This window comes from Artibeus jamaicensis, unplaced genomic scaffold (assembly GCF_021234435.1).
Source record: "Artibeus jamaicensis isolate MK-2021 breed Jamaican fruit bat unplaced genomic scaffold, CSHL_Jam_final contig_497, whole genome shotgun sequence".
Classification (NCBI taxonomy): Eukaryota; Metazoa; Chordata; class Mammalia; order Chiroptera; family Phyllostomidae; genus Artibeus; species Artibeus jamaicensis.
The window spans coordinates 11,286,587-11,306,635 of NW_026521863.1; the positions used below are offsets into that span (position 1 = coordinate 11,286,587).

General features: G+C 44.4%; 1 protein-coding gene across 1 annotated transcript in view; it reads right to left on the reverse strand.

The window, feature by feature from the left end:
- The window catches only part of MTHFD1L (methylenetetrahydrofolate dehydrogenase (NADP+ dependent) 1 like), a 173,935-nt gene that overhangs the window by 119,070 nt on the left and 34,816 nt on the right, over positions 1-20,049 (reverse strand). Inside the window, exons 9-13 of the mRNA XM_037156849.2 lie at positions 15,756-15,844; positions 14,193-14,290; positions 11,595-11,768; positions 4,293-4,429; positions 2,784-2,830 (exon numbers count right to left, since the gene is read on the reverse strand). Of these exons, the coding sequence (XP_037012744.2) occupies positions 2,784-2,830; positions 4,293-4,429; positions 11,595-11,768; positions 14,193-14,290; positions 15,756-15,844 (545 nt within the window). The remainder of the gene's footprint in view (positions 1-2,783; positions 2,831-4,292; positions 4,430-11,594; positions 11,769-14,192; positions 14,291-15,755; positions 15,845-20,049) is intronic.

A 20,049-nucleotide genomic window follows, 5' to 3' on the forward strand; every position in this document is an offset into this window, starting at 1 on the left:
CTATAAAGGTAAAAAAGGTAAATGGTTTTTGAAGTTAATTCTTTGCACATACAATTTTTCCTTAGGATAAACTAAAAATGAATTTATTTGAGCCAAAGGGTATAAATATTTTTAAGGCTATTGATACATATTTCTAACTCCCCTCCAGAGAAGTTTTACCAACACTTTCCAGCAGTGTATAAAAGTGTTCTTCACCAGCCCTGGCTGGTGTGGCTCAGTGGACTGAGGGCAGGCCTGTGAACCAAAGGGTCACTCATTCGATTCCCAGTCAGGGCATATACCTGGGTTGCGGGCCAGGTCCCCAGTGCGGGGGTGCACAAGAGGCAACCACACATTGATGTTTTTCTCCCTCTCCTCCTTCCCTTCCCCTTTGTCTAAAAATAAATAAATAAAATCTTAAAAAAGAAAGTACTTTTCAGTCTCTCTCTGCCAAAATTTGGTATTACTACTATTTTTAAAAAATCCATCGCTGTCAATGTGATAAGTAACATGATCACTGATAGTAGTTTTAATGTAGATGAATTGGATCATTAATGAAGATAAACTGCTTCTTTTCTGATGTTTTTGTTGAATCACTTGCCCCTTTTAGAACTGCGATCGATACAAGTTTTTCTTTCCGGCCATCTATCTGCTATCCACTTGGATGTCCGCAGGCCCCCACCTGGACTCCTCCTACCGCCTCAGGCCCAGCCCCACCCTCACCGTGTCCCTGGTCCTCCACTTCAGTAAATGATTCTACAGACTGTCCACCCAGTAACATGGGTATCATTCCTGCATCCTCCCCTTTTCTCACCGCCTAGGTCTCATTCTGCAAACATCAGGAAACAGGTCTTAAATCACTGTCATCCTTTTTTTTCCATCCTCACTGCCACCATCCAGGGCTAGGCCACCACCATCCTTCCTCTGGGCTACTTGCCCAGTCTCCTTGCTAGACTTCTGGGTCCACTCCAGCCCGCATCGATCTATATGCTGGTACAGAAGCCAGAGCGATTTTTAGAAAACCCTGTCCAGATCCCTTTAACGGCAGCCCACGCTATTGCCTGTCCAGGCTCTTGCCTGTGATCTTCAATAGCAGGAGAGAGCTGGCCCCCGCCTGTGCCTCTACCTCGGCTCTCTCCACGCCCCACGGGCCCACGGGCACATGCCTGTGTCCTCTTGTTTCCCGACCGGCCAGACCCTCACCTGCCTCGGAGCTTTCCATCGCCTGGACTGCTTTCCCTTATTCTACAAGACTGGCTGGCTCCTTCTCCCACTTCGAGTCTTAGTATTTTCACCCTCAATTCATCAATCCATTTGGAATTCTCTTCCAATACTTTCCCATGATCTCTTATTAAGTTCCATCCAGCACACCCTGTCTGTTCATGCACTCCACCGACAAACATCTCCTGAGTGCCAAGTCTTGTGTGCTCAGAGTTGGGGTCGAGAGCTGAAGAAGATGGGGAGGTCCTCAGACTCCAGGAACAAACCAACTGCTTGCCTATCTGACCTACCCGACCACCATGACGTAGTTCCAACTCCCTTATGCTTTAAGTTTGGCCCAACTCTGAGCCATGCAGCTGAGGCCATATGACAGCTGGACACCAACGCCCTTCCAATATTTGCTGGCTAAACCCCGAGCAGTTCCCCTGGGCATGGTCTGCATGCCCGATCCCCAACCTGGCCTCCTGGCTCTGGGTCTTTCGTCTGGAGAACATTACTCTCAGCAGTGCCTGAACTATTCTTTCTCACCCCCAGCCCCAGTAATTGAAGATTATCCAGGCCTCTCTGGGAAAACATCTTTCCTATTCCTTTGACCAAACCAACAAGTCTCTCCTAGAGAGCATCAACTATTGCCGGGCACTCCACTAAACACTGGGGCCTGGAGTCTCTAAGTCACCACGGCTGAGCAAACCAGATGGAGACAGACACCGAGTACGAGGGAAGTCAGTGCTGGAACAGAACGCAGGAGTACATGCTGGGCAGGGAGGGCAGGAAAGGGAAGACCATTCCAGGGCAGGAGCATGCGAGGAGCGTGACGGGGTGGGGAGAGGAAGGGCTGAGACCCGAGACTGTGAGACAGGAGGGAGACAGCAGGCAGCAGCCCAGGAGGACCTGCCGTGCTGTGCTGGGTGCGCAGGGACGGCCTAACCACTGACACATACTGGACAGAACCAGCTCAGCCTTGGGCTTAGGGAAGGCTTCTCAGGGCCTGGACTAAGAGGCCGATGCAGACAGGAGAAGGGACGAGAGCTGGTCACCGGTTAGATGCAGGGGACAAGAGACGGGTGGTTGGGGGCCAAGGGGTTCTTGAGAATCAACACCATTGGCCTTTCTGGCCCATGTTGGGGGGACTATCTGATTTTGGGGTCTCAATGTACAGAACGAAGACTCCAAGCCCTCCTGAACTTGGCAGTGTAAATAGTGATCGATGGAGGAACAGGTCTGCTTCCTCTTGTCCAAAACCCTTGGGGCCAGAAGGGTTTTAGGATTCAGAATTTTGTAGAATTTAGAGACATGATGTGATGTGCATATAATTTACCTATAAAACACCCCAAGTAGGGTCTAGGTCAGCATCCATTCACTGAAAACAGCATCTCTAAGAGCAAAATATATGAATATTTACACCAAGTGGCACAGACACGATCCATAGGTAGCTCATAGTAACAAATGTTGGATTTTGGTTTTCAAAGCCTCTAGGACTTTGGAGTTGAGCACTGTGGGGCTGTGTTTATGGGGATACAGAAAAAAAAAGTGCCAGGAAGGAAAAACGGTGACACATGACACGTGTCCCTTTGAGATCTTACCTCCTCCATGGGAATGACCTGGGCATAGCCACCGCCCGCAGCTCCTCCTAGACAACAGAGCAGGCACCATTTAGAACAAGTCACCAAGTTCAGCTACGCAGACAAACAACAGAGCCCCAGGGCCGCGGCTCCCCGAACCCAACAGGGAGGCATGTGCCCCCCAGGCAGTGAGGGACACGAACCGTTTATCCAGGCAGAACAGAGGGGCAAAGAACACTCACACTGTGTCCAAATGCAAATTAAGGACTTCACTTTCCTCTTTAAAAAAAAAAAAAAAAAGGGGGTACAAATAACAGCAACCCCCCCGGCAGCAAACTGAGATTATGTTATGGGTTTGTTCTTAGATCAGTGTGGCTGTACTTTGTTAAAGCTGCACATGCACTGAAGTAGCAAGAAACTTCGTTAAAAAAATCCATCTGATAAACTCAGACTAACGCATTGTAAGCTTCCATTTATTTTAGATAATAATATATATGATTTGCCTTGCTGCTTATCCTTCATAATTATAACACTATTACATTACAAAAAGCATTTTTCTAAAATAATAAGAATGCCTTCCATGTCCATACTGTTTTATATAGTTCACCCTATGTTTCCTACACTCTCTCATTTGGTCCTCTCCGTAAGCCTGGCTTATGCCTTTTTACTCTTTTTCACAGGTACAGCTCAGAGGGGTCACAACTGGCTAAAGGTCACACAGCAGTAAGGGACGCAGCCACGAATAAAACCTGAACCTTCTTGCTCCAACTCTAATGTTCATTCCACTACATGATGTCTGACATTCTGAATTATCAGTACTTAATTAGTTAGCAGTTATTAATATTTGCAAGAGTAATATAAATACACTGCTAAAAAATCACAAAGTGTCAATAACAACCAGTAATTAAAGTAATAGATGCTAATGTAAAGTGAGTTGGAGAATGATTGCGTGATAAGTCAATGAAGAAAGAGCAGTGAACGGGATGGTGCCAGACACAACCAGTGGGGAATTCCACCCCGTCTTGGTCCACAGCCGGTCAGAGTCCAGAGTTCCCTGGGCCCCACAAGCAACTCCAAACAAGAGGAGACTTGGGGTCTGACCGAAAGGGTCTCTATCTGCCTCAACGGAATGACCTTTACCACGGTTGGGATGATAAAACACCAGTATAAATGGCGGAGTTTCAAAGTTGCTTGGCCAAAGAAGGTTCTGATGAAACAGAAGGGTTCTGCTGAAGTTTGGACTCTCGAGCAGGAGACCTGCCACTGTTCAGGAAACCAACGGGATTGACTTCTCGGGTGGTTACGTTCAAACCCCTACTGCAGCGCCCTCTGCAGGACGACCAGCTAGGGGTGACCTCCACCTACAGAGTGTGGAGGAGGGGGTGCATGTACAGATAAGATGCACTAGTTTCTCTGATAAGTTTTGACCGCACATCTGTTGACGATGCTCTCTTTAAACTTTTCTTTAAGATTTTACCCCCCACCTCCAATTTTGCTCTGGAAAACATACTAGCTGTTCAAGTGAAGTACCTTTAACTCCGAAAGTTGGCCCCTGAGAAGGCTGCCTCAGACAGGCGAAGGAGTTGATGTTCAGGTGCGCGGTCAGGGCCTGCACGAGCCCAATTGTAACCGTGCTTTTCCCTTCGCCGAGAGGGGTGGGCGTGATCCTGATTTGGGAGAGAAAAGAGTAAGTGACTAACAATATTGCTAGACAATATTGCTAGTTTATGCGAAATAAACTTACGGTACCAAAGCCAAATCAGAGGATATTAGGAGAGAATATTCCATTTCGAAATCCACTTAATCAATTTTCTCGAACCATTATGGTCCACCCACAGCACACAGGCTGTGCTTAAATTACATCAACATACAGACACAACTGTACTGAGAGACCGGAAAAAAGAATTCATTAGGCAGTAGCACTAATAACATCAACCTTGAAAAACTGCAGAGAATTGTCCATTGAAATGGTTTAAAAAATTAAGCTCATGTTGTTTCCTGCTGATGGGTAATCTGGCATTTGTTCCTCCAGGGCCATTTCCTGGGACATAACATGGGCACAGGGCCTAACTCAATGGTCCCGTGGGACCTAACTCACTCTCAGGACTAGAAGGGATTCTGACATCCCCCACGCATCCATCTCCTTCTAGACACTGATGCCCAGGCTGGTCCCCACCATGTGTGAAAACAAGCAGCCATGGGAGCTCATTGCCTCCAGAGTGGCTCTTCGCTTCCAGCAGCTTTTACCGCTAGGAAGTTCTTTGCCCTGAAAAGGAGACATCTGCCTTCCTGTAGCCTCCTGTCTTTTTGGTTGCAGACACACTGAGCCTCATCCCTTCCCACACATACAACAGACCCTCAAATACTTAAAAAAGTCCAAAGCTCCTCAGCGCACTAAGGAGATCATCTGCGCTGTGGGGAGCTTATCGTTGGCAATGACACCCTGCAGAGCTGAACGTTGCATGTGCAGAGGTAACGATATCACAGTAGTATGTGATAGGCCAGGCAGGCATGTATCACATCCCCACATAAGATCCCATAAAATTGTTCTTTAGCGTATTCTAACCATTGTGACAAGTTTTAAAAACTATTACTTGGGCTTACAATATTGTCTTCTGTGCATCAGATTGTCCAGGACACTCAACCAAAACAAAACTGACGATAGTTTTCTGAATTGCAAAATCTAGTGATATGACCACAGAGAAGTAATGCCCTTACATACACTGTCCTCAACTATCTCAGACCACCAGAGCCATGCAAGCAACCGTTCATTCAGCAAATGTGTATTAAGTACTAGTATGTGCCAGGCTACTAGACCCTGGGGACATGCTGATGACCAATGTGGATTGTATTGTGTGGAGCCCACACAGAGCTCATGATTGATGAGATACATGGACAGATCAATCACTGTGTAATGACTGTGATAAGCACTAAGAGGGAATAGAGCAATGCCTGTATTATAAGAACACATGAAAGGAGGATCTAACTAGATCTGGAACATCAGGGAAGGCTTCCTGGAGGAAGTAATATCTCAACTGAGACCTGAGAAATAAATATAGTTAGACAAAATTGAGGGTAGGTTTGGGGCTATCAATATGCTAGGCTCTGTGTTATATTTACTGGGTTGATTATTTTTATTCCCACTTGAAAAATGAGGAAACTGAAGCACAAGGAGTTTAAGTTACTTGCCCAAGGTCACCCAATTAGTGGAAGTGGAAATCAAACCCAGGCAAGTATTCTGACCTTACAAGGTTACTTCTGTGGATGGAAATCATTAGCTATAATTAGTCACTTAAAGCATGGGAATGGGTAAGATCAGTCAACGAGAGTGAACAGAGTAAGAAAAAAAGATAACAAAATTGTTAAGAAGGTTTTCTCTCATGGAATAGTCAGAAGAGAGAGCAAAAGGAAGCCAAAAGAGCAGCGTAATGTACAGAGGAAAAGGCAGGGTCCAACAGGGAGTCTCAGGAGAAAAACCAAGGACGGGTCCAGAGCCTGAAGAGGTCTGAAGCCCGGTGAGGACCGAGAAGCGGTCACTGGATTTAGCAGCAAAGTCACTGGCAGGGAGCTGGGGGAGCAACCCTCAGACCCCCGCCCAGCCACATGGAGCCTGGTCCCACGAAGGCTCAAAGTTCTGTGAAGGTGTTTATTTATGCTTTGAGTCAACTTCCTATTTAACTGAGCACTCAGTTTGCAAAGGAGTTGGTGGTTTACTTAAACTTCACACGAAGGGTTACATTTTCAGGCCCAAGGATGTGCTCGCGGAGCTGCCAGAGACAGCCAAGAGCGGCCCCGCCCAGGGATGACCTCCTCAGAACGGCAGCTCACCATCCAAGTCTTAATTAGAAACACAGGGCTGCTTAGCTTTCTGCCAACAGTTACAAGTCAGGAAAAGCCGCAAGTAGGAAGTATTTACTGGGGGGCAATAAAAGGAGAGTACAGTAAAGACTTAGTCCACCTCGTTTCTGCGTATGGCATCAAAATGTGGCTTAGACGCCATCCTCATGTTCTTCACTCAGCTTCCCAGTTAACAAGCTGACGCAGAAAACAAGCTGCGTGCCGACCTAATTTCTTTTTCTATAAGAACCGAGAGTTTGTGGACAGAGAGCTGTGATTTTTGCTCATTATTTTCCTCAACTATCCCCCGCCAGCTGATTGATCTGCTCCCCCTAACACTCACGACATTTATCATGTGTTTGTTCTACACTTTGCCAGAGGGTGTTACTCTGAACCGCCTGACACATCTGGTTCACATACTGGCCATGAGCTTGCTCAGGTGAAGGATTACACCCAATGTCACTGCATTTCTGTCACCTGTCCAGGGCACAGAGGAGCACAAAACAGTAGACAAGGGGCTTTTAACACGTTTTCTGAGATAAATGTTTACGACACCCATTATGAAAATCTACTGAAGGGTTCTGTGACTACTTGGACATGATTTGAAAGAAGCCTACCACTTACTCAGAGATCAGCTAGATTGCTTGCATGGTGGTAAAAACTCTCCAAATCTAGAATCTTGTTAAACAGCGTCATTGCCATGAGCCACGGTCTAACTGTGAACTCCACCACTGGGTGCTCAGACAGCGCACGAGTGTATGTCACTCAGCCAGGTATCGTCAGGAGGTGAAGGGCTCTTTTTAAAAGCCTTTCATTATCTAACGATAAACCCCTCGTCCGTGTGGTTGTGTCTCCCTCACGTGTTGCAGAGGTCAACAGTCCGAAGGTCCTGTCACTGAGGTGTGTTCTGAACACCTCTGTTCTATTTTGCAAGAAACACAAATAAAAGAAAAACTGATAGATAGTTTTAATAGTTACCTAAGGCAGAAAAGCACAATTTTAGAAAAACCAATAGAGGTTACTTTCTCACAGATCAAAGTAAAGGGTTGAAAACAGTAAAAAAAAAAAAAAATTAATTAAAAAGAATCAAATCCAGTGTTGGACACTCTACAGAAAAAAAAGCGACATGAATAATTTTAGTTTTTCTTTAATGTGAAATTTATTCTCTTCACAGACTGATCTGGGCTTCTTTTTTAACTGCTCTGCTCAAGCAATTCAGAGACATTCTAGAAGCTTCTGCACGGAAACCGGTAAAGGGCCCGTGGAGACGGCTCCTGCACACACTCAGTGCCCCGCAGCTGCGCTCCGAGTCAAGTTCTCAAACAAATTCCTTTTCATTAGTGTAACTGGGAAAATATGTAAAACTCAAGAGCCCCTCCGATTCTTCTGGCACAGTTCCCTGAACGATTCCCAATACTTTTCGTTTTGTCAGGCAGAGCAAATAAAGTGATGTGTAGGTGTAAATACCATGCGATGTGCAGCTGATGAAATACAGATGATTCTGACAAAATAAGGAATTCTGAAGTTTGAAGAATAGCCTTTTAAAACAAATTAATCTGTTCTGCATTTGGGTTACTAACAACAGAAAAAAAATGTTAAGCTGTTGTTTTATATATTCATCCCACTGTCAATATATTTAAATTGCATTCACCCATAAATTGAAATGTACAATAACAAACAGGTTACTTAGGTTTATTAAAAAGGCTTATTATTCGTGGGCATCTGAATTCTAAAGCACGGGGAAAGCTGTACATTACAGTTTTCAGAAAAAAAACGCCAGCCACAGAGCAGTGTTTATGGCCTGATCTTAACATGTATGAAGGGCAAATGCACGGATCAAATCCTGGCAGGAACTACAGGGATTTTTAACACTTCTGAGAAATGAGAAAGTTAGTTTTCTCCTTCTTGGATACTCTTCTTTATGTTAATTTTTTAAGCAATGAGCCAATATTATTTTCAGATTTTTTTTTTAAAAACCTTTCAGAAAACGTCTCCATTTAATGGAGGGGTTATTTGTATTTCTAAAGAAGTGCATAATGGTTTGATAATGTCACTTCTCCATGACTGACTTGATCAAAAGTACAAATATGGAGGTAAAAATGTCTGTTTTAAACTAATCTCAAACACCCAGCTATTACAAGATTAGATACCAAAGGCAGCTCGCAGACTTAAATATCACTGTTGTGTTGATGGGGGAAGTTTATTGCTCCCTCAGAGTACAGTATGGCACCCGTTTTCTAAAACCCTTCAAGTTCTGCTACAGACGCATATAGATCTCAAAATCCTACCCTTACAGCTGTTTTTCTTTCCCAAAGCAGTTGAAAAGAACACAATTTAATTTTTGTTCCTTCATAGGTATTTTGCTCAGTAAGGAAGCTATACCACAATTTCACAAAAGAACTGATCTCTTTGGGATAAATTTGTACTAGAGAATTCAGGTTTAATACTCATTTCTGTCTACAACACGGCGGCCTGGCTTCTTTAGCTCAATGGCCCACATAAATATTAGCAGGAGATGGTGCACAGCAGCGCTCTCCTGGGTGCGGGCGGACGTGTAGCTGTAACCGCTAGTCACGTTCCTGGTCATTCTCCAGCGCATGGCGGGAGGCCAGGCTCTCAGAAGTCGGACTTCAAGTCAGGAACCTGACAGCAATACCAGCAGAGCTTGTTTTAGAAGCATCAGTTCTGTGTTCCCAGCTAAGGGCAGGGCCATGTCTACACCAGTGTTTTTATGCCCAATATTGAGATGCTCCAAACAGAGTAAGCCACAGCCAGTCCATATGAAAAAACGCTGCATGACTGTTCCTTCGTAAACTGAGTTTTCCTCCAGCCCTCCCACCCTAAACAGGGTGAAATGTCCAGCAAACCCACCCACTGGGAGAAGGAAATGATATCGTGGATAAGATGCGGCATTTGCTTTGGAAGTTTTCGACGTCCAAGTTTGTTTACTCACTGCAAACAAACTTGCATGGAACATTCGTCCTCAAAGCAACACTGACTAGGTGCTGCTGACCCAGGAACCCCCTTCCCTGCGCCCTGGTCAGCTGGCTGCTTTCACAGACTGGCCCGGAAGGGCCAGCGGGTGGGACCAACACCTCTCGGCAAGGGGCTCTCCTGCAGTGCAGCTCAGCTCAGACGTGGGACATTAGGGTTCGGCTGGGGACGTCCTAGGTTGGAAAGAACCCCATTAAGGTCGGGAGTCCAACTCTAAGGGAGCCGAGGAGCCTGGAGGAGGAGGCTTAAGCCCCAGGCAACCGAGGTGCTGCAACCAGGTATGAATTCCTCAAAACCACAGTGACGCGGAAAAACCCTGGCAGCCAACCCCCCTCTTCAAAACAGTAACAGAAGGCGCTGAAGAAAAAGGAGAGTGGGAAGGGGGAGGAGAAGGGAGAGGAGACACGAATCACTTACTGTATCATTAAAAAGGTGACATTATGCATGATAGCTGGATTTTTTTTGTAGTTTTATCTATTTGTAGTTTTGAAACACTGAATTCACTCTTCAGTGAATTCCTAGGCATGAAAAATCCCTAGGAAAAGTCCAGGACAAATGAACAAATACGCAGGCCCACGGTTGGTAATTTCAGCACTGTTTATAATGGGTCAACAGTGATACACAGTTTAATTCCCAGCAATAGAGAATTGGTTAAATGAGTTATGGGACATCCCTAGGATGTTTCGAGTGTTTTTTCTGCCTCTCCAGACTTGAAGCATGAGAAACACACCGTGCTATTGCTAGCGGCTGGGACCTGGATGTGTTTCTCAATGCCGGGAAGATGTGGGCCATGGAGCCCACCTGCATCATCTCAGGCATTTCTACCCCTCGCTCCGCCTGGGGCCCCCTCCCTGGCCCTTGCTGGATCTCGATGTGAGCAGCGAAGTGGTGTGTAGTCGTGGAACATGCTGGTGCGGCTCTGCATCGACTGCAGGGAGCCGGGTGCCCCGCTCACTGCCGCACAGTCAGGTCGCTGCCAGCAGAGCCATGTGAGCGATCTCGCTTCTGAGTGGCTGTACCTGTGTCCCAAGGGTCTCAAAGGTGAGCAGCTGCTTCCTCGGGGTGCTAGAGTTTGGGATGATTCACACTTTTTTTTATACTTTCTGTAGTATGGAACTATTTCTACAATGAGTAGGCATGATTTTTACAACCAGAAAAAGAAACAACGCCCTTAGATTTAATAATTAAATATGTAAAAAGAAAGTTACTTGTGAGCCGAGTCCAGGGACAAGGAATGTCTCTGCCTGTTGAGAAGTCTTTGTGCCTCAAACCTTGGCCTGTATGTCATTAGCAAGCCTGTGCGATGAAATTATAAAACAGCAAAGGAATTTATATGGTGTCTGGATGTTCCCTCAGGTCACGCTGAATAAATATTTTAAATCCCTTGTTTTCTATCATTTTTTTCAGCTAGTGAATGCATTTCTTTTCTTTTAAATAAGGAGAGTAAAGCAAACACTCCTTTTCATAAACACTGGGCATTTGTCTCTGGCCCAGTATCAATTATGAAATGCAAAAAATTTTATACATATATATGGACTGAGCTTTTACAATTCAAATACATCCATAAGAAATGTTAAAGACAAGAACAGGAAAATCAGCATTTCATGGAATTATCTGTACATTTGCCACAAAAATGTCATTTCTAAGTTGAACACAAAAACGCTCTGCTCAGTTCAAAGTATTTGACTTTTAATTCTTGTTTAATTTTTATCCTGAAAACTAAAGGGAAAATCCAAGGTGGACAGCAAAGGTGATCAAAATACAATGTGAGAAACAAAAATAAAGTACTGAATTAGTGACTCCTTACACTTCGTATTTTGTAGAGACCGATTTGTTTTGCCCTGACAATAAAAACTTACCTCTCATCTCAGGAAGGAATGCCAAGCAAAATGGACAAGATAATGTCAATCTGAGAGAAGGATGGATGTGACAACAGATGGACATACGGGGAAGGGAGTTCGATAGACGTGTCTTGTTACTAAAAATTTAGAGTAGTCTTACCCAGCAACTAGGACGTATTTTCCATCTGCTTGATCCTTTAGCCTCTCCAGCAGGGACAAACGTACTTTGGCTTTGCTTCTGCCATAGATTTCAATTTCCTCTGCGAGCAATCCTATCTCTTTGGCAAGGACATCCACAGATTTTGGAGTCTGTGCTCTTGAAATCTCAATATCGCTGGAAGAAACATAAAAGGCAAGAGTCTTCTCAGCTTAGGTGGTCGCTGCTGGAGTGAAAAACAACCACATGCCACGCCAGCAACTGAATCAATGGGACGGCTTCGTGGCCCCTTCTCCCGAGCAGTATTAAGCCAACAAGTGACGTACAGGAGAAAATGGTATATTGCTTTAGAGAAGCAACTCTGAAAAACTGGTAAAGATCCCAGAATTCTGCCCAGGTACAAGAAAAACACCTGTGCCATAGGAGAGGAGGCTGTATATTACAATGCGCCTGTAAGTATAATAAGTCCATTACACAGCACGATGCTTTCTATGGGTCTCTGCTGCATTCACCGACCACAAACGGGTGAGTTACTGCATAATGCTCGCTCATTGGGCTTGTCGCCTGTGTCTTCTGGCTCTTCAAAAGTGTGAAAGTGCTATTTGATCTGTGTCCATACGTTCTCTTTCTTATTTCAAGTCCAAAACCCTATTTCAAAATGTTGCATTAATTACATCACTGTAATGGACCCAGTGCCCCTGGGCAAACGCTTTATTCCACTTTCCCATCTGGCAAGACAGGAGCACCGCTGCTCATCTCTTGCGAGTGCTATGAAACTCAGTGTGCTCTGAACGCCTCGGAGCCTTTTAGGGGTTCAGGCCGTCCAGCTCTGCCCGGCCATCCACTTGGGAGTGAGACCTGGCAGGCACGAGCCAGAGTGTGGGAGAACAGGCATCGGAGATGGAGAAGACGGCTGCCACTTCTCGGACAGGCCCTGGAGCCCTGATTTGGGGGCGCAGCAGCCTCTGCACTGGCGGGGGAGGACGGATCACCCCCTGCTCTGGTTTGATCGTTCCTACTGCTAACGATCTACTCTTAGCCCCCACTGGACACCGAAATAATAGCAAAGCTACCTCTAGTTCCATCTTCTCCAAAGGGTATGAGAACTGCTCAGAGAGGGGAGAGGGCACCTTGGGCCAGAAGTGCTGCTCTGTGTGCCGGGCCAGCTTCTCCCTTCCCCAGTCCCCTGCGTCTTCCTCCCCTGCCCCCCTTTACTGCCCAGGCTCCTGCTTCATTTTACTTTCCAAGCTACCCCTCTCACCCCCGCTGTCTCTCTCTCTCATTCTCTTTCCTGCCATAATCTCCTAAATCAAAGAGCCCACTCTTGGAAAATCTTCAAAGTTTTCTCTCTTCACTAGCTAAAGAGTGATAGTGACATCATTTTCATTTTTTGAGTAATTTATAAACTATTCAGCCTGCCTTCTTTTGCCCAGTGGCTCTAGCAGTCAAATTTGGTTGAACAATTAAAGTATTCCCCTCTCCAAAAAGAATTTATTTTGATTTATGCAAAGATTAGGGTATAAAATTTGGTGGAGTTCATCTTAATTTCATTTTTGCTCTCTGTAAGTAAAATTTACTCATGTACTTTTAAAAATTAAGGTCCTATACCAAAATAAGTAACTTGAAAAGTATTTTATGAAACACTATAGAACTACAGGGATGATACTACAAAAAAACCCAGCATTCCTTGGAATGATGCATTAAGGAAATGGAAGATGACTAAGGTGTTTAGTTTATTTCAGGGGCAAAAGCAAGGCCTGGGAGGTTCCACCAGCTTGCAGGGTGTAATTGAACTCCGGGTTCAGTGCCTGCCCAAGGAAACAGGGCAATTCTAAAAAGCAACGGGTTTGGCTAGTGAAAACTTAGCCAATGGCTGCTAAGTGCTTCCCAATACTGGCCAATACAGGACCACCTGGGGCAGCTGGGCCGCCTGGGGAAGCACCTGCCTTCTGTGAAAGGGGCGGGGCCAACTCACGGAAGGGGGGCCAGGGGGGAAGTCACAGAGGACTCGTTATGGAGATTGCATTTCTCTGGCTCAGCTATCTTATCTAACTATGCTAAAAATGCTGAGGCCATGTTCTCCAGTTTGTATTTCCAGTTTTACACAGAGAATATGTAGCTCACACATCACTAAATCCCGCTCTGAAGAAAGCACCCACCCGGACCATCAGGATGCAGTCCCACATACATTGGTGTTTGGTGGGGTCAGCTGCTTCCCCACCCCCCCACCCCTGGAGGAGCCCGCATGGCCCTAAAACCCAGATGGCACATGTTGGGAATTTCTATCACCTAAAACATAGTCCAATGATGACATTACCATATTTGGTCAAATTTAAGACGCCATTATTTTATGAACAGTGAGGTACATCATGACCTCAGAAATTTAAAAAACCCCACATATTAGAAATAATAGGATATGGTAAACATGTTCATTGTTATTTCATTTTGGAGTATTTAAACAATAGAAAAAATAGTGTGGCAGTTAAATGACCAACTGTCAAAGCCATAACACCCCACGTCGTGCCCCCCACTCCCGGGGTCACTCTGCATGTCTGAGACAGTGTGGAGAGCTGGCACCGCATGAAACAAACCACCGGGTACCTTGGGACTGGGGACAGGGGCTGGAGTTTCAAGCAGTGAAGCCTCCACCTTGTGTACTGCTGTTCACGAAGCCATCGCCGGCTGCTGACGACCATGTTCTTCGGTGGAAACAGAAAGGAAAACCTGTTAGAAAAGTCAGAGCTGACAGGACATGTGTCTGGGCTGTTACAATACCGTTCGGGGATGCCACGCCACCGACCCCGGTCACTAACAGGGATAATTTTATTCTCCTGTAATTAAATTTGCAGGTTTTTCTTAAAAAGGGAAATGTGAGCTGTATGTACTAATAAAACAGGTTGTGTTCACTAAGACATGAAGTATGCAGATTAAAAATTACAGAGTGGGTTCTTCATCTCCATTAGAGAGGAAAACATGAGAATACATGAATAATCAGGTTGGACGCCCAGCTTCCAAAATTTGTCACACCATTTCAAGTGTAATCCTTTTACAGTTGATGCAATGGAGTGAGCAAATAGAATTATTAAACAGTAACACACAGAGAGGAATAAAATTTGGCTTTGGTTGAAATGTAACGTAATTCTCACATCCCATTCTGAATGGAAAGTTTTCACTGTGTATTGCTGTGCAAGGAAGAAACGAACTAAACTTTGCTTCTGTTTAACTTTGCTGAGGCGTGAACTTGAGCCTCCGGCTTCTCCACGGGCAGCTAGTGCCTCTGCTGGCCAGCACCATCCCTACAGGCTCCGGCACCAGCTGGGAGCTTGCACGGCAGAGACCTGGAGACCTTGGGATTTAGGTCACATAGATGGGGGTGGTTCAAAAGGATGTCCACAAATCCTTTAATACTCCTCTTGTCTGCAAGAGGTGAGCCCCATTCCCTTCCTCTTGACTGGGAACTAGAATGGAGGCTCACTCCTAGTGGAGAGGAAAAGGAAGTGGAGGTATGTGCCTCTGGAGACAAGGCCATAAAATCTACCGCAGCTTCCTGGTTTTCTCCTGCAGATTTCTCATTCTGGGGGAGGCTGGCTGCCATGCTGTGAGCGGTCCTGCAGGGAAGTCCATGTGATGGGGAATGAGGCATCCTGCTAACAGCCACTGAGGAATTTAATACCATGTGGCAGTGGCCATGTGTGCGTGCCATCTAAGAAGTGGACACCCGGTCCCAGCCAGGCCTTTGCATGGCTGTGGCCCCAGCAGACACCGCGCACGAGGGACTCGGAGTTAGAACCATCCAGCTAGGCTGCTCCCAAATCCCTGACCTGCAAAAACTGTGAGATAATAAATGCTTGTTGTTTTAAGTTGCTAAATTACGGGGTCACTTATTATGTAGCAAAAGATAACTAATAATGAAACCTGACTTGGGTCTGGGCCCCAAACCTGACATGTGACCAAAGGCAAGTGACTGAATTTTTCTGAGTCTCCATTTCCTTATCAAATGGGAAGATCATTATTCGAGAGGGCTGTTGTGAGAATTAAATAACACGTGTACAAAGTGTTCAACACTGCGTCTGCTAAACAACAACAAAAAACTGGTAAAATATTAGCGACTATAAATCAAAAGCTCCGAACTCAAAAATTCTCACGTGTCTGTGTCACACACACCTGGATCCGCAGGGCCGCAGCGAGGAGGCTCACGTCATTTTCTGTGATGGGACCACCGTGTTCGCCCAGAGAACCGCAGCCAAGCTTCCCTGCGACAAATTTGAGAGAAAAAATGACTTTCGGCCCATCATCATTTGTAACCAAGTGCTCCTTGTGCAAAGCCGCAAGCACACCGGATGCTCCACCCAAGCTGGGAGGCCGTGGCAGGCGCAACAGCCACAGGGGGGTCAGCGACCCCTAGCACCACCTCAGGGCTCGCACCCGGGCTGCAGACTGTAACCGGCTTAAAATCTTCCCTCCACCTCTTACTAGCAGCTGGGACACTGAGCCTGTTAACTGATGAGGGTCGTATCAACCTCATGGAATTTTGTGAGAATTGAGTGTGATATGGTGTATAACGTGCTTTATATAATATATAAAGTAAAAGGAGGTCCACTCATGGATACAAAGTATCAGAAGAGGGACTCAACACGTACTTGATAAGCCCAGCCAGAGAGTTATGTGGAAGCTCAGCTTTCTCAGATAATTTAAAAAAATTTCTGCCATAAAAGTGGTATGACCGATTTCTCATCAAAACTGAGAAATTTTGGAGTATTAATTCTGGGGATTACCTGGTTTTCAAAATAGAGAGGTACTTACAAGAATTCTATATTTCTCTCCTGTTGGCACTTTAAAGTTTATAAAAAGTAAATACACGTGTAAAACGCTTTAGCTTACATTCCCCCTTAGAGAAAAGAAACATTTCTAATAGCGACTCTGTTGAATTAAGAAATAAGAAACTCTTTCCCTCTTTTCTGGCCATTTCACTTTTAAATGATCAATTTTGCTGACAGTCCTTTGCGAGAGAGCACGAAACACTTCAGAGTAGGTGTTCTGTGATGTTCTATTGTCAAATGTATTAAGGGTGCTGGAAAATCATATCCCTTGGGTATTATTTAAAGATTAGCAACACTTCAGTTTTATAAATCATACTCAGGCAAATGCCAAGAGTCTAAAGCAGGGGAGAGATTTGTTTTGTTATGTTTTGTTTGAATCACCAGAGATCTGATCTGAAGGTCTTGTCCAACCACCACGGAAAAGAAATATGCTTTCCTCTATCTTTAAATGATGGGGACACAGGAAAAGGCTGCATTCTAGGAACTGGTATCAATTTAGAAATGCATGTTCCCGGAACGGAATCAGAAATACCCCTGCGAATGAGGATTATTTTGCCTATCGAATTACACAGTGAATAATTCTTCCCATCAGCTCAACCACCACCTTGCATGGTTGAAACAGAACGTGGCTAAAATCAACAAGGACTTTAAAACACAACACAAAATGCACACACACACACACACACACACACACACTTTAAACCTTAGAAGAATCTTGTATGAACCAATATTCCTCTTTTTTGAAGGAAGTTATTTGAATTTCAGTAATGCTTTTATGTCATTTTCCTCCCACTATATTCCATCCCATGAAATGCCTTTTTAGGAGAAAAATGCAAGATGGCTTCTCAAGGTGAATGGATCAGAAGTCACTGTTCCTTTCTTCTGTGCACTATTCCGTATTTCACAAAGCTGCTAACATGAATACTGCATTGCTTTTGTAGAAGGGTCAATGTATCTTAAAACCAAATTAAAAATTTTGAATCCAGAAAATCTGAAGCAATGGAGATGGTAACTTGGTGAATTAGGAATCTGTCCTTAACAAATTTCATGGCTGAAGAGGACGGAGAAAGGAAATCATTATCTCACTCCCCGCCCGCATGGAGGGCGGGCCCATCCTGAGGGCTGTCGGTCCAGCAGGGGTCCCCTTCCCAAACCAAATGGTTCTTCTCACTTCCCACTGAACACTCCCCATTAACTCATAGCTCCTCCAGGGAGGAGTCAATGAATCACTTTAAAAGACAGCCTTTCATTTGTAATTTTTTTTTAATGATAACCAAACTTTCTACAGAAAAATTTAAGGCTGAAGTGTTACAACACTTTCCCTGGAAGTCAGAACAGGGCTTTTCTGACAGGAGCTGTTTTGGGCCCACCCTGGGACCTGTGCCAGAATAGATGACGTGGGGGGGACGGTGGCAACTTCGGCAGTCTTCGTGCTGTCTCTGTTACAGGGAAAGGGTCAGCGTTTTTTATATTTTGGCAATCTGGCCGAGAACACCCTTCTTATCGAAAACATGCTGCAGGAACCCATAGGCTGAATTTTAAATATTTTCTCTCCCTCCTAGAACAAGTCACCAAAAAAAAGTATGTGAAGGTCTGAAAACAAAAAGAGCTAAAAATTACCAATTAGTACAGATTGAACTTTCAAAAAACACGGATGATAAGTTTTTAAGTTAAATAAATCAAGTTAATATGTTCAATTAAATACATGAACGGTAAAACGCAGTTAATAAAATTTCAGTACCATTTTTGTAGAAGTGCTCAAGAGTCTCACCTGTGACTGCAAACATCGGATTCCATTATCAAATGAGAATGTGGTACTGCTTTTGAAAAGGATATAATGTGAGAGTCTTCAGAGAAAGGACTATAATCAAAATGGGTATTAACTTACATAAGCAGTCCTTTAGAAATCAGTCAAACTGAATTAAGAAAGAAATTACTACAACACAACTCCATTCTAAGAAGACAAGCAACCCAATTAAAAAATGGGCAAAGGACTTAAAACAGACACTTCTCCAAGGAGGACATACAGAGGACCCAAAGACACATGAAAAGATGCTCAATATCACTAGCTATCAGAGAGATGCAAATTAAAACCACAATGAGAGACCACTTTACACCAGTCAGGATGGCCATCATAAACAAGGCAACAAACAACAAGTGTTGGAGAGGTTGTGGAGAAAAGGGGACCCTAGTTCACTGTTGGTGGGATTGCAGACTGGTGCAACCATTATGGAAAACAGTATGGAATTTTCTAAGAAAACTAAAAATGAATATGCCTTTTGACCCAGCAATTCCACTGCTAGAAGTATATCCTAAGAACCCTGAAAAACCAATCCAAAAGAACCTATGCACCCCAATGTTCATAGCAGCACAATTTATAATAGCCAAGAGTTGGAAGCAACCTAGGTGCCCATCAGTAAACGAATGGATCCCAAAACTATGGTACATTTATACAATGGAATTCTATGCAGCAGAAAGAAAGAAGGAGCTCCTACCCTTTGCAACAAACAGCATGGATGGAACTGGAAAGCATTATGTTGAGTGAAATAAGCCAGGCGGTGAAAGACAAGTACCATATGATCTCACCTTTAACAGGAACCTAAACAACAAAACAAACAAGCAAGCAAAATATAACCAAAGACACTGAAATACAGAACAGGCTGACAGGGACCAGAGGGGAGAGGGGAGAGAATTTCAGGGGAAAAGAGGAAGGGTTTACAGGAAGGAACAAGTATAAAGAACACATGGAGAAAAAACTAAGGGGGGTAGAAATGGGAGGGAGGTGGGGAGCACTGGGGGGGGGGCTGGGATGGGAGTAAAAGACAGAAAACTGTACTTGAACAATAATGAAATTTTAAAAATGCTTTTAAAAAAAGAAATTAATACAGACTTGTTTATTCTAAATGGCTGAGCCTTTAAAAAAGTAAAAAACATTAAATATATTATATCAAGAACTAATTAAAATTTGAATAAAAAAAAAACTGTCAACAACATATCTCAGGAATAGATCCAAAACATCTAGAATTTCCTAAAAAAAATTAAGGAAAATGGGTAATACTTAAGGTTCAAAAGTCATAAGCAAATATTCCAACTTTAATAGGATAATGATTAAGTTACAAGCATGCCTAATTTCCCTAAAGCTACCTTCTTATATTCTCCGAATCTCATTGGACCTCATCTTTCCTTGGGGCGTGGCTTTTCAGACATAAATTTGCATCCCGCTAACATGAGTCTGGAAGCTGTTTTATGTGCTTGGCCGTGCGGTAACAAGTAAGTGGAGCGGGGAATTGGACATTTACTGGCAGTTGCTATGAGATGGCCCCTGAAGTGGGCATCTCATTTATTCCTCCCAATAGCCGTGCTCTCATCTTGCCCACAAGCACAATGAAGAACAGAGAGCTTACATTATTTGCTCAAAGTCACACAGCCTATAATTACAATGCAATTAAGAATTAAAAGAAACCAAAAAACCCTCTTGTCTGATTCAGATCCATGCTGACCCAAAATTCCACATTCTTTCCACCATATATCCTTCAGGCCCCTAAGAGAAACGGCTCACAGTCCCCTGAGACCCTTCAGCCCATTAGCAGGAGCCCTGGCTAGGATGCAGCCTGAGGTTCTGCCCGACTCCACACTAA